The 12,969-nt window shown below is 41.7% G+C and overlaps 1 protein-coding gene across 2 annotated transcripts; it reads right to left on the reverse strand.

Moving 5' to 3' along the window:
• Positions 1-44: 44 nt before the first annotated feature.
• Positions 45-12,663, reverse strand: HENMT1 (HEN methyltransferase 1). Of its 2 annotated transcripts, XM_046645745.1 has the most exons (8): positions 12,603-12,663; positions 11,845-11,945; positions 10,798-10,929; positions 7,330-7,442; positions 6,468-6,602; positions 2,392-2,574; positions 1,456-1,633; positions 45-728 (listed from the first exon to the last, which is right to left on the reverse strand). In XM_046645745.1, the coding sequence occupies exons 2-8, from the start codon at positions 11,863-11,865 to the stop codon at positions 222-224; spliced, it is 1,269 nt and encodes a 422-aa protein (XP_046501701.1). In that variant the 5' UTR covers positions 11,866-11,945; positions 12,603-12,663; the 3' UTR covers positions 45-221. The 2 variants fall into 2 exon arrangements, with proteins under 2 accessions (XP_046501701.1, XP_046501702.1); XM_046645746.1 differs by lacking the exon at positions 10,798-10,929.
• Positions 12,664-12,969: the final 306 nt, after the last annotated feature.

Genomic DNA, 12,969 nt, shown 5'->3' on the forward strand with positions numbered 1-12,969 from the left:
CTTTAAAATGTTTTATTTGTCACATTCAACATATAGCTCTAACACAAAAAACATAAGTATATTACATTGTAAACTATCAACACCTACCTGCTAAAAAAGCATATTAAAAAAAAGATAGGAAATTTCAAAAAAGTTTCTTGAATTATGACTACACAAAAAGTTTAAATTCTAAATGAACCCAACTACTGTTAAGACCCCGAATTACAGGAAATGAGGATGGCTCAGTAATCATCATGATCAGGTATGTCAACCTTCATTGCAGAACCATCGCTGCTCAGTGTTACTGTGTCAGCAATGTACATTTTTAGCGTCTCTATGCTGTCACATATACGGTTCACCTTGGGATAAGCAAGAAGCCTTTCTAGGGGTACACAAAACTCATTTCCAACACAAAAAGGTTTGGGAGAATTCACTATCTTGGTTTTCTCGGCTTCTGTGAAGGCCGGTCCAAGAAGTATGAACTCGGTTTTTTCAGCTTCTGTGAAGGGTGGTCCAAGGAGTCTGATCTCAGCTAATCGGGCATCTGTGAACATTGGTGGTCCAAGAAGCCGTCTCTCCTCCACTTTTGCAGGGTCACAGTCTGCTGAATTAAATATAGAGGCAGCCAGCGGATCCAGAATTTTAATAAATCTGCGTCTCATGAGGTAGACTTGTCGGTACACTTCATTAAGCACTACAAATTTACGCACTTTTTCTTGCTGTAAACTCGGATACAATTCTGTATAAAACTGAAGGGAAAAAACACAAAACACTTAATATAGGAAAATTTTCAAAACATTTTACCACAATTAGGAATTAACTGCATATACACATTAACCATATGTACGTATTGTCAAACCCTATGAATCAAAAATGCCCCAATTATAATGGAAGTCAACTATTGACACGGATGGACATTAACTGATTTGCTTTCAAAATTCTAAGGCACAAAGTCTCTCTCAGCCAGGTTTCCACCAATTCACACCAACTTAATTATTCCTACTTGATATTACAGGAAAAAGTTAAAAAAAAAAAATGCTGTTAAACAGGAAAATTGTGTTTGTTCTTCATCATACCTCCTCAAACCAAAAGGGTCTGAGAAGCATGAAGGCTCAGTTCCGACAGGCATTTCCTTAGCCAAGTTGCAGAGGAACTGCTGCTGGCTTTCCACTTTCCTTCTGATGATCCTGGCAGAATACAAAAGCGGGCTGCTGGCACAACACCTTGGAAGCATTCTAAGACTCCAGCAGATTATTCTCTGTAATATGCTTTGAGACATGGCAAAAAGGCCAGGCAGTCTCAAGAGCCGCCATAGACCAATTCTGCCAGTGGTTGTAGGGCAAGAATGATTCTCCTAGAGTCAACCTCAAAATAAGGTCATTTACACTTCTCTCTCCACTGGGGACTCGTAAAAAAACCTCACCATCCTAATAAACGTACTTCTTGCCTTGGGAGCTACTTCAGGAAGATACTCACAAGTTCATAAACGTGTTCATCGTCCTGCTCTGAAATGCACAATTTGGTTGCCTTTGCTTCATTTTTCCGGAAGATCCCTATCTGGGTACAATATCCAACGTTCTCAGCTCCTGCTGGTGGTTCCCCAACACCGGTAAACTCCACAGAGTAATTGTAGCGATTTGCCACATCTAAAGCCCTGAAATCAGAACAGGAATAATTTTTCTAAACTTAGAGCTACTGTTAATATATTAAGCGTCATCCTCCCTGACCCAATCCAGTTTTGCTTCCCATGGTTTCAGTTACCCATGGGCAACCATGGTCCAAAAATACTAAATAGAAAATTCCAGAAACAAACAATTCATAAGTTTTAAATTTGGTGATGAAATCTCATTCATGCCATCCTGCTCCATCCTGCCCAGGATGTGAATCATCCCTCTGTCTAGGGTATTCACATTGTCTACACAACCCACCCATTAGTCAGCAGCCATCTTGGTTATCAGATCAACTGTCTTTGGTATCTCAGTGCCTGTGTTCAAGTAACCCTTATTTTATTTAATAATGGCCCCAAAGCTCAAGAGCAGTGATACTGGCAATTCGGATATGCCAAAGAAGCCATCAAAGTGCTTCCTTTAAGTGAAAAACTCAGTTTCCTGACTTAAGGAAAGAAAAATTCTATGCTGAGGTTGCTAAGATCTACAGTAAGAATGAATCTTCTAGGCAAGAAATTGTGAAGCAGGAAAAAATTTCACGCTGGTTTTGCTGTTCCACCTCAAACTGCAAAAGTGACAGCCACAGTGCTTAGTTAAGATGGAAAGGCATTACATTTCTGGGTAGAAGACCAAAGGTTAATACTGGCCTAACCCTACATCATTCACCTCACTTCCTCTCATTCCTCAGAATGCATCCCCATCGGCAAGCGCCGCATGACTGTAAACAAAAACATTGAGAACTCACCAGGTCTGAAACTGCATTCTGTTCCACTCAAACTTGTGATCTAGGTCTCTTAAGGCGTTACCCGATGGAAACAGGGGGTTGAACTCAGAGTTTGGTGTGCTGATGACGATCATGGATGGAGAGAAGTATCCGAATACAACTTCAGGAAACCTGGCCAGATCTTCTGAATTCAAATGTTCTATTCTAAAGTGGTAATGAGAGCAATGGAATAAAATCAAGCTTCACTTACAAGTATTTCCTAATTGTCTTAGCAAAACAATTTGTCTCTACATTGATTTATCCTTTCTTTGCATATATGTAAAAGTGCTTAAATGACCTAAAAACAATTCTCATCCTCCCCTTGGCCCATGGTGTCCTCTTATCCAACTAAGGTCCTTTGCTGTGATCTCTGGGCCTGTCAACACCTCTTAAAAAAGGTATGAGGGCCTGGCCCGGTGGCACAGTTAAGTTCACATGTTCTGCTTTGGTGGCCTGGGTTCGCCGGTTCAGATTCTGGGTGTGGACATGGCACCACTTGGCAGGCCACGCTGTGGTAGCCATCCCATATATAGAGGAAGATGGGCATGGATGTTAGCTCAGGGCCAGTCTTCCTCAGCAAAAGAGCAAAAAAAAAAATTTAAAAAAAGGTATCTGAGCAGGTACCTCCCTGATATGATACACCAGGAAGGGCACAATATCACTTCTATGGTATTCTCATCAAAAATGCATACCCTGAATGTATGAGGAAATAGATAAACCCAGATTGACACCCTACAAGATAATTAGCAAGTATTCCTCAGAAATATCAAGGACAAATAAGACAATGAAAGACTGAGCACATCTGTTCCAGATTAAAAGAGACCAAAGAGACATGACAATTAAATGCCTACGATCCTGGACGAATTTAAATGAGAGCTAAATATGAACAGCTATAAAAGGACATCACAGGAATAAGTGATGAATTTTGAGTATGGACTGTAGGTTGGATAATAGTATTTTATCAATGGTAAATTTCCTGATATAATTATACCATGTTTAAGAAAAGTCCTTGTTCTTAGAATAAATACTAGAGGATTTAGGGTTAGGGGATATGCCTCCAACTTGCAAATGGTTCAGATAGGAAAATATTCACAAATATATAGAGAAAAAGACAAAGTAAATGTAAACAATTGGTGAACGACTTTCTTGTACTATTCCTCTAACTTCACTGTGAATTTGCAATTACATGAAAATTAGAAGTTCCCCAAAATGAGTCTGATAGTCTGGCTGACATTCCATCTAAATCGATTTGCCCTAAAGAAACCAGATATCCACAAGTGCTTCCCAGGGGCTGACCTTCAAACCAATCCACGAGCAAATTCCCAGCCACTGTGCAGAAAAGGGAGACAATTTCCTCCCCCAGGCTTCAAAGACAAAACCTTCTAACACTCCTCCTGGGCCTCTGCTTTCTCTACTCCCACCCCCTCCCCGCATCTCTAAGAAATGTGGGGTCCCATCCGTAAGGTGGCAGCACCTTGTGATGTGTTACCAGGCTCAGTTAGCAGACCTGCCCCTCAGCTTCAATGCTGCCAAGAGGAATCCAAAGGTTTGAACACTCCAACAGGGAAATAGGGGAAGGGAGGTGGTCAACAGGACACATCAGAACAAGCACGAGGGCGGACGGTTTGCTCACGACTTGTGCTGGTCACTACCAGTCCCACCAAATCTAAGCTACCCTTCTTCCCTAGTAAGAGCTGTCACAGGCAGATGGCTGCCCAGTTAGAGGATACATTTCCAGCCCTTTTCAGGCCAGGTGTGGCTACAAGCCTAAGTTCTCACAAATAGAGTGGAAGAGATATGTGCCCCTTCCAGGTCTGGGTCATAGACATGTCATACCTGCCTCTGTGACTTCCCCTCAACTAATCATTAGGAAAATGCAAATGAAAACCAGTGAGATACCACCTCACATTCATTATGGTGGCCATTAAAAAAAAAGGAAAAAATAGTAAAGGAAAACAGAAACTACAGTAGTTAAGTGTTGCCAAGAAGGTGGAGAAACTCACTCTTGTGCCCTCTTAGTAGAAATGTTTAAATGATATATCTGCTATGGAAAAAAGTACGTTACAAATGTAATGGAAACAAACATTACAATATGATCCAGCAATTCCACTTCTGAGGATACATCCAAAACAACTGAAAGCAGGGACACATATTTGTACACCCATGTTCACAATAGCCTTATTCACAACAGCCAAAAGGTGGAAACCAACCCACGTGTCCACAACCAGATGAATGGACCAACTACAAAATATACACACAATAGAATACTATTCAGCCTTAAAAAGGAAATTCTGACATGGGCTACAGCATGGATGAACCCTAAAAGACATCATGCTAAGTAAGACAAGCCACCCACAAAAGCACAAATACTGCATTATACTTAGAGGAGGGACCTAGAATAGCCCATTCGCAGATACAGAAGATACAATGGTGGCTGCCAGGGGTTGGAGGAGGAACTAAGGGGGAATTCTTTAATGGGGAGAGAGCGAGTTTTGCCAAGATGAAAGGTTCTGTGGATGTGGGGATGCTTGCACAGCAACACAAATGCTAATGCCACTTAACTATACACTTCAAAGTGGCTAGGATGGAAAATGGTTATGTATATTTTACAATAAAAGAAATTAAATTAAAAGGGGTATATGGGTTCAAAAGATGAAACAGATTCAAGGACAATTTGGACATATTTATGTATAAGTTGTGAGACTAAAATATATTAAGAGGTGATTGTTATCACCAGTCTCCCTTCTAATCTTATCACTGCTCCTTGGTTCTCCAATGTTCTAATGTTTCCCATAATTTCAAACATTATGTGTCTACTATGTGTAAGGCAATAGAAAATACAAAAAAAGCAAACACTCTGCTCTGGAGAACACATTACTAAAAATTGGAAATCAATCTGAACACACCATCATGCCAAGTGACCCCAGAGTAAAACCTTTAACTACTACTAGAAGATCCTAAGAGGCACATATTTTGGTTTCTGAATACCATTTCCCATGAAAAGGAACCAGAACTCCTTTGAGAAATGGCTCGTTCCAAGGCTGGGGAACAAAAGGTTGACGACTAGCCTGGAACATCTTCCTATGCCAGAAAATAAGAGCTCACAAAAATGACAGATCAAAACAAAATGGGAGCCAGCTTGGAACAATGTTGGGACAATCTGAGCAACAAAATAACGCACAGTGATAAGTTACAAACCATTAAAAAACAGGAATTCATGAGTTCATCCTGATGATAAATGGAGAGAAGGGAGGGTCTCCCATATGGTAGGGTTAACTGGTACAGGTAGTGCTGGAATTGCAAAAACACTCACCACCTTGGCATATAGATGGGATCAGGAAAGAACCATTAATGAATGCTAAACCTAGGGGGAAATATGGATGAGTGGCAAGATAATTTGCACGGTGTTAAAGTTTCTCCTCCTAGACTGCTTATTAGCTGTGCAAGAAAAAACAAAACACTAATTATACATTAGAGCAACACACCTTGACTAGGGATCAAAATTAACATCCCCAAGGAGAAACAAATGGACATTGGTGCCTCCAGATGGACAAGAACCCAAATAACGTCTTCAGTGTTCTACAATATTCTAGGAATGCACAACCTAAATCTAATCACCAAGAGCCAAAAACGAAAAATATTCTCATTAATACCTGCCTTAGGAAATGCATACTGAATTTATTCGGGGCAAAGGGTAAAACCTACCCTTAAATGGTTCAGAAAAATACTGTTTGGAGGGAGAGGGGGAGAGAGAGGAAGAGGGAAGGCACAAACACAAATGACAAAGAAAATGAGGAAAATATTAATAGGTGAATCTGGATAATCAAGGGGATATTGGGTGTTTCTGGTCCCATTTATCTTCTGCAACTGACCTATAAATTTGCAATTATTTCCAAATAAAATGTCCAGTAAAAAGCTAGTCCCAACTGGCAAGCAATTTTCTTTACAAATAAGAATTCAGATTATGACAAGTATATATTTAGCACACTAAATTTACTGAGCAAATTCACTCAAGTTTTTAAATGAATTTATACAGTAAGAATCAGTTTAATACTTACAATTCAATACATGTTATTAAGTCAAACCCACGTAAACGGCTATCTCTCTCCACGGCAGAGCCAATATACAGAGTAACGGTCAAATCCAGATCCCGGGGACTCAGCTGGTCCCCCCAGGATGGGGATAGCTTATTCCTGCGGAAGCATTTTTGAATTAGAAAGGACCATCTGAACACAGCAATTTACATAGTAAATCTCACCAGCAATAGAACTCTGATCCTCTGATAATTATCTTCTACCTGTATTGCCAAGTCTGACACGGCCTGTTTTCCCTGACTTGATGTATTAAGCACCAGGTCAGAGGGTAACTTCCTCCTCTCTCACAGGGAAAAAACTGGTTAGAGAACAAGATTTCTGAATATTTGATATTGCTCTCATTATTAATACCTTTGGTCTTTCAGCTTACTCCGGATCAGTGATTTTTTAACTTTTTGCTCTTTCGAAGAATAATATTCTTGAAACAATTTCTGGAAGCCTAACATCAAAGAGATTGAAGCGCTGCTCTGTTTCAAACTGGAGGCCTGGGGCCTTTGCCCCAGTGCTCTGGTGCAATTTACATCCTCTTCTATAAGGTGTCATGGTGTCTAGCATTGAAGTAATTGATTTCGCAATTTGAAATTGAATTGCAATGCCTTGACTACTATAACTACTTAACTGAGGCTATACTTTCTACATTGGTAGAAACAAAACACAGGTATTATTCACAGCACATACAGCCAATTAGTGTTATTTGGTGAGCTTGAGGCTCTCATACTGCCAATCTTTTAAAACAAGTTACATAACAGACACTTCCTCTAAGTATCATTAGTGTTTTACATTAGTTTTAGATTAATGAGCAATTTTTTCAGAAAATAGGTATTACCTTGAGTAATGTAACACAGAGTCATTGATATCTACTCCAACAAGCAGTTCAGCACAACTGTGGATTTTTAGGATCCATAAGAGCGTATTGTCACCACACCCCAAGTCTGCAACCTGTAGATGAGACAGAGTATCATTATTCCAAAGATATTTATAGCCAGAAGACAATATGTTCAAAAACTCTGAGCAACAGAAATAAGACCATAATACAGTCATGTGTCTCTTCCTTAACGATGGGGTTATGTTCTGATAAATGCATCGTTAGGCGATTTTTGTCATTGTGGGATCAGAGAGCACTTACACAAACCTAGATGGTAAAGCCTACCACACACTTAGGCTATATGGCACAGCCTATTGTTCCCAGGCTATAAACCTGTACAGAATGTTTCTCTACTGCATCCTGTAGACAATTGTTTAACACAACTGCTAAACACAGAAAAGGTACAGTAAAAATACTGTATAAAAGACAAATCAGTATGCCTGAATAGGGCACCCACACTAAAAAGATACCTCAAATCAGCTTCTAGGGTAGCTAATTGGCTCTAATCCAGCCTTCAGTAGTTTTCTTGGGACATGAACTATTTCTGAATACTAAATAATATTTCATGTATTCTTTTTTAGCCTTATGCTTTATGCTTTTTGTAGTTTTTTTTAGGAAGATTAGCCCTGATTAACATCTGCTGCCAATCCTCTTTTTGCTGAGGAAGACTGGCCCTGAGCTAACATCCGAGCCCATTTTCCTCTACTTTAGATCTGGGACGCCTACCACAGCGTGGCTTGACAAGCGGTGCCATGTCCACACCCAGGATCCGAACTGGTGAACCCCAGGCTGCCTTTGAAGCAGATCGTGCACACGTAACCACTGCACCACCAGGCTGGCCCCCAAGTATTCTCTTAAAATGCATAAATAGGTTTAAGGGTTTAAAACTAAAACATACTATTTTGTATCTCAAAATTCACTCCATCAGAAAACTGCACTTGGTAAAATCGAGATCATGAGTTCTCTGCTGCAGTATTTACCAAGTTGTTTTCCAGGGAACACTAATTCCCCTCTGGCATATTCATACTGCATCTTAGCAGTGAAGGTACATTCAACCTTATTTAACCAACTTTTTCCTCAAATGAGTTTGACCACAGAACCTTTTCCTTAAACATATTAGGTAAACCTTGCAATCTGCCTGAATGTTGCTCCCTCTGTCATTCAGTAATTTTCCTTTTTGAGGAAGGCACTTTTATAGGACAGTGGAAGAAGGGAAACAGAACTGAAATAAAAAGTTTAGTTTCAGGAAGCAAATTATGGGAAGCACTAAATTGCACTAATTTATACCCAATACAACATAGTATAATATATGGTATAGTATGCCCAACTGTCTTCCATGCAGAAACTGAGCTGAACCTATCCTACTAAGTATTTGATCCCCAGTAGTAGGTGCAATCCTGCCAAAAAGCAAAGTCTATAGTTTAATTTTACCAAACTCATTAGACAGACTACCATTTTCCTTAATGGTCTATCATTCTTTAGCCTATAACTGACGCTGCAGAATTCTCATGTTTCCCAGGCCTGCCCATGGACTCCCTTGGTCCTAGGAAATCCAAACAACTCAACAGTGACGCAGAAAGGAGGCATTACCCAGACAGAATCCTACACCAACACTAATCTCGAAACTTTGCTACAAAGGGAAAGTGGATACCAAGGGCTCCATGCCTTCCTCCCACTGTCCCATTGTACCCCACTCCCACCAAAACAGCCCAACAGCTGAAGGGCAAAGCCTTCAAGAGCAAGCTGATCATAAATTAACAGGAGGGATTAGAGTACAAGTCCTTAGAGAATGAAAGGAGGTTTTGAGTCTGGATTGGTTTGCAACCCAAGGAACGGAACCAGTGCGTTGACAAGAGTTGCTGGGAAGATTTTTAAATTTCCTCTTTGAAATTTTGCACAATTAATCCCCTTCAAAGTAATTTCTTCATAGAAAGAGCTCCTAATCTAGAGTCATTGCTATTGTCTACATAATAGGAGAAAAGATTAGGTACACGTACTTTTCCCCTCCAAAATCAGTACTTGGGTCCTTAAACAGTCAGCTTCATGCTTCAGCCAAGAAAGCTTTACTTTCTTTACTTTCGTTTCTCATAGTCATTTAATTTATTTGACAAAGCATTACTTCAAACCCCAAGAAATACTCATACTGAACTGTGAGCTGCCAAAGAGGCAATTTCCAATGCTTCAACTGAATTCTTGTGCCCTGATAGGGTTACAAACGCGTAGCTGCAACAGTGTACAAGTATAGAAATAGCAGTGGTGTAGTTAAAACAAGGAAAGTTTCACACAAAGTCTTCACCAAGTCTTGAAAGTGAAACAAGAAAAAGCCTGGGGCCAGCCCGGTGGTGCATCAGTTAAGTGTGCATGTTCCACTTTGGCAGCCTGTGTTTCACAGGTTCAGATCCCGAGTGCGGACATGGCACCGCTTGTCAAGCCATGTTGTGGTAGGCATCCCACATATATAAAGTAGAGGAAGATGGGCATGCCATGTTAGCTCAGGGACAAGCTTCCTCAGCAAAAGAGAATTGGCAGCAGATGTTAGCTCAGGGCTAATCTTCCTCAAAAATAAAACCAGAAAAAGCCTTCCATCTAGAAATTCAATTTACCAGCTTCTGGTCTCCATCCAGACCATCCAATCCATAGTTTGGTAACCAGATATCTACTGCCAGATGTTTGTATGTTGTATGAAATCATGACTGTCCCCTGAAACTAGCTGAGTATGTTCATTACCCTCCAATTACAAAGAACCACAATACCTATGTCCGCAAGAGTGGTCTGCCTGCTGTTCTGACTAAACTCTCTAGAAACGTGGAACCTACAAGATCACATCCAACAGTAAAATGTCAAGATTTTCACATTGGAAACTGGCAATGTTCAACTACCTGAACCCTGTGCTCCCGGTAAACAGGTTAGAGGAATCCACCTATGCGAGCACAGGCTTTCAAGAATCTTCCCTCATACTCAGAGGCCACCTTGTGCCTTAAATGGTTAGCTTAACAACTTATCCCACTGATCAGAACAAAATTCTTGTTAACCAACTTGTGGTCAAGCTTCTCCTTCCCACAGGCCCCTGAACTTTGCACTGCCCTCAATCTCAGGAAACAAGCGGCCTCTACTTCAGGCTCCCTCCCAGAAAATAGGCTGGCCTCAGGATAACTACTACCAATCACACCACCCGTTTATCCTACTTGTTCTCATCCAGCTTTTTCTTAGTTTACTTATATAAAAAAAAAAACGCTTTTTCCCCAACTATTGAGACACATGTGGATTTCACAGTCACAGCGTTCACCCTATTACAATAATCATTTTCCCTCCTGACAATCTTTTTGAATCGTCTCTGCTTACTAAGTCCTTAATAAGATTTCATTCTTGTTTGACAAAACATTTCATAAGACAGATTTAACAAGTGAACGTTGGGTAAGAAATACCCACCTTCTTGGTCTTATGTTGATTCACCAAGTCTTTCACGAAGAAGTAACGCTGTTTGTATAACGGAGGATCAAACTCAATCCCCTTCTTCCTGACAGCTTCAAAATCACCACCAACCACACCACTGCACTGAAACTTGACAAGTAAAAGGGGAAGTGTTCTAAATCATGCATGACTTTAGGAATTAAATAAGAAAAAAACAGCGTTATTTCCCAGTTACCTTTTAGAATACATTGGCCCTCCAACCACCTCTGTCTGAAAGTCACTCGGTGGCCCTGCATTTCCTCTGCAATTCACCTAAGCCTTCTCACGTCTTCCATCAAGTGAGAATCTGGCTTTATCCTTCCTATAGCTTAGAGTCAGCTCCAGAGAAAATTACTTATGAAGGCATTTAAATGATTTTGAGTCTCCTAGTCACAAGGGACCTTCAGCAGAGTGAACTGCTGAAGCCTGTGGTCCAGGTAGGCAGCAGGCTGGAAACTGGTCGACAAGGACTCTCCTTGACCAAACTTGAGGCTTCCGACTAGGCCCTGACCTAGTCCCCATCCTCTTTTTGCCCTGCCCAGCTCCGTTTGAAAAAAATCCTGCTATATCAGTTTAGAGAAAACCCCCAACCCTTGACATCTGATCAAGCTGTTTCTGACCAAATTCCTCATGCCCCACTCTTGATACCTGATCACTCTGGCCTGCCTTCAGCAAGAATTGCTAAATCTTTTTAGCAAGAATCCCCATGCCCTTGATGTCTCCTCTCTTCCATTGACCCCTCACAGGCTCAAAATCCCCAGCTGTCTTTGTTCTATGTGGCATGAGCGCTGTCTCTCCTCTATTGCTAAGCTCTTATTGCAAGTAGTTTCTGCTACTTAAAACAATGATAAAAATAGAAACGCTTATTTGAGTGCAATTTCATCTACATAAAGCCTTGTTTACCTCAACCAACACCTCAGGAATTGCTAGGTGCTAATGGTGATGGATTTTGCTTGTAACTACAGCACAGTACGTGGGCCGAATAACTCTTGAGTCATAAAAGTGGGTTAAGAAGGGAAGCATTACCTCGGTCTTGTTTTCTGCCATTTTCTTTGTTTCCAAGTTTCGTTGAGACAAAAATGCAGATGTACCCTTCAAGCTCTAGAAATCAGCAACGAACGACTCAGCTGTGAATATAAAATCCCAATTTTTATAAAGAAAAGGAGCCTGGACACAATTAGGAGGCTACCTCATCCGGGAAGAAAGAGCATGGGCGTTCTCCTCTCTCTTTCAATGTTACCATTTAATCCACAGAATTTATTCAGTTAACTGTTTTTTCAGACAATAGCAAACAGGCTCAAAAAGCCTAAGCCAATTTTCACCAGGCCAAACCCAGCTAAACGCACTAACACCCATTGGCCCCTTTGACTATTAGTTTAATTTGCTATAAACTGAATGACCCTCTCAGTTGTGACTTTTTCATTAAAGCCCTCACCTCTTTGAAATTGCTTTCAACTACTCGGTCACACAAGGTCAAAATGAAACTTCGAGGGCGAAAAATTGGCCTAAGTCATAGATAAACTAAAGATGCTCCCACGTCTATTCAATTCACTGATGGACTTGAATTTAAATTTGGGTTCTCTATTGCATCCTTGTCTCTATCCACGAGAACTTAGTCTTAAATGTAGGCAACATGTCAATCACCTAACTCTCAAGTTATTCTCTTACTCGTATTCCGAACACCCTCCCCCCCCCCCCCCACCCCCCCCCCCCCACCACCCCCCCCGCCTCCACGCGAGCCAGCATTACGGTAGTCCCAGGGCATGAGTCGTGGCATCCATTACCTTTGAGTGAGCAGCAAGCGCAAAACGAAGCGCAGGCACTGCGGCGAGCAGCGGAACTGAGCGGTCAGCGCGACCCCAGGCCCTATTTAGCTCAGGGCCCCGCCCCCGCCGCGCGCCCGCCCACCGTGACGTTACCCGCCGCGGCCCCACCTGCACCGCCCACACCTGCGGCGCCCCCAATCCTGCGCCCGCGGCGTCCGGCCCGCCCTGCGCCCAGCCCCATCCTTCGGCGCTCCCGACTCCGAGGCGTCGGTTTTGTGTCGCTTAACGGCCTGGGGCGCATGCCCCGAAGGCATTTTCTAGGTCATCATCCGAACCCCGGGGGTCCCCTCTCCCCGCCGCATCCCCCGCTAGCGCACCGCGGGGA

Source organism: Equus quagga, chromosome 18 (genome assembly GCF_021613505.1).
Source record: "Equus quagga isolate Etosha38 chromosome 18, UCLA_HA_Equagga_1.0, whole genome shotgun sequence".
NCBI lineage: Eukaryota > Metazoa > Chordata > Mammalia > Perissodactyla > Equidae > Equus > Equus quagga.

Bases quoted from the DNA above. Each gene is read 5' to 3' on its own strand.
- HENMT1 (XM_046645745.1), bottom strand. From the start codon at position 11,865: ATGGCAGAAAACAAGACCGAG. The intron at 6,603-7,329 runs GTAATACCTATT...ATGCTTCCGCAG, and splicing joins TCTGTGTTACATTACTCAAG to GAATAAGCTATCCCCATCCT. The intron at 729-1,455 runs GTGAGTATCTTC...TTTTCCCTTCAG, and splicing joins ATGAACACGTTTATGAACTT to TTTTATACAGAATTGTATCC.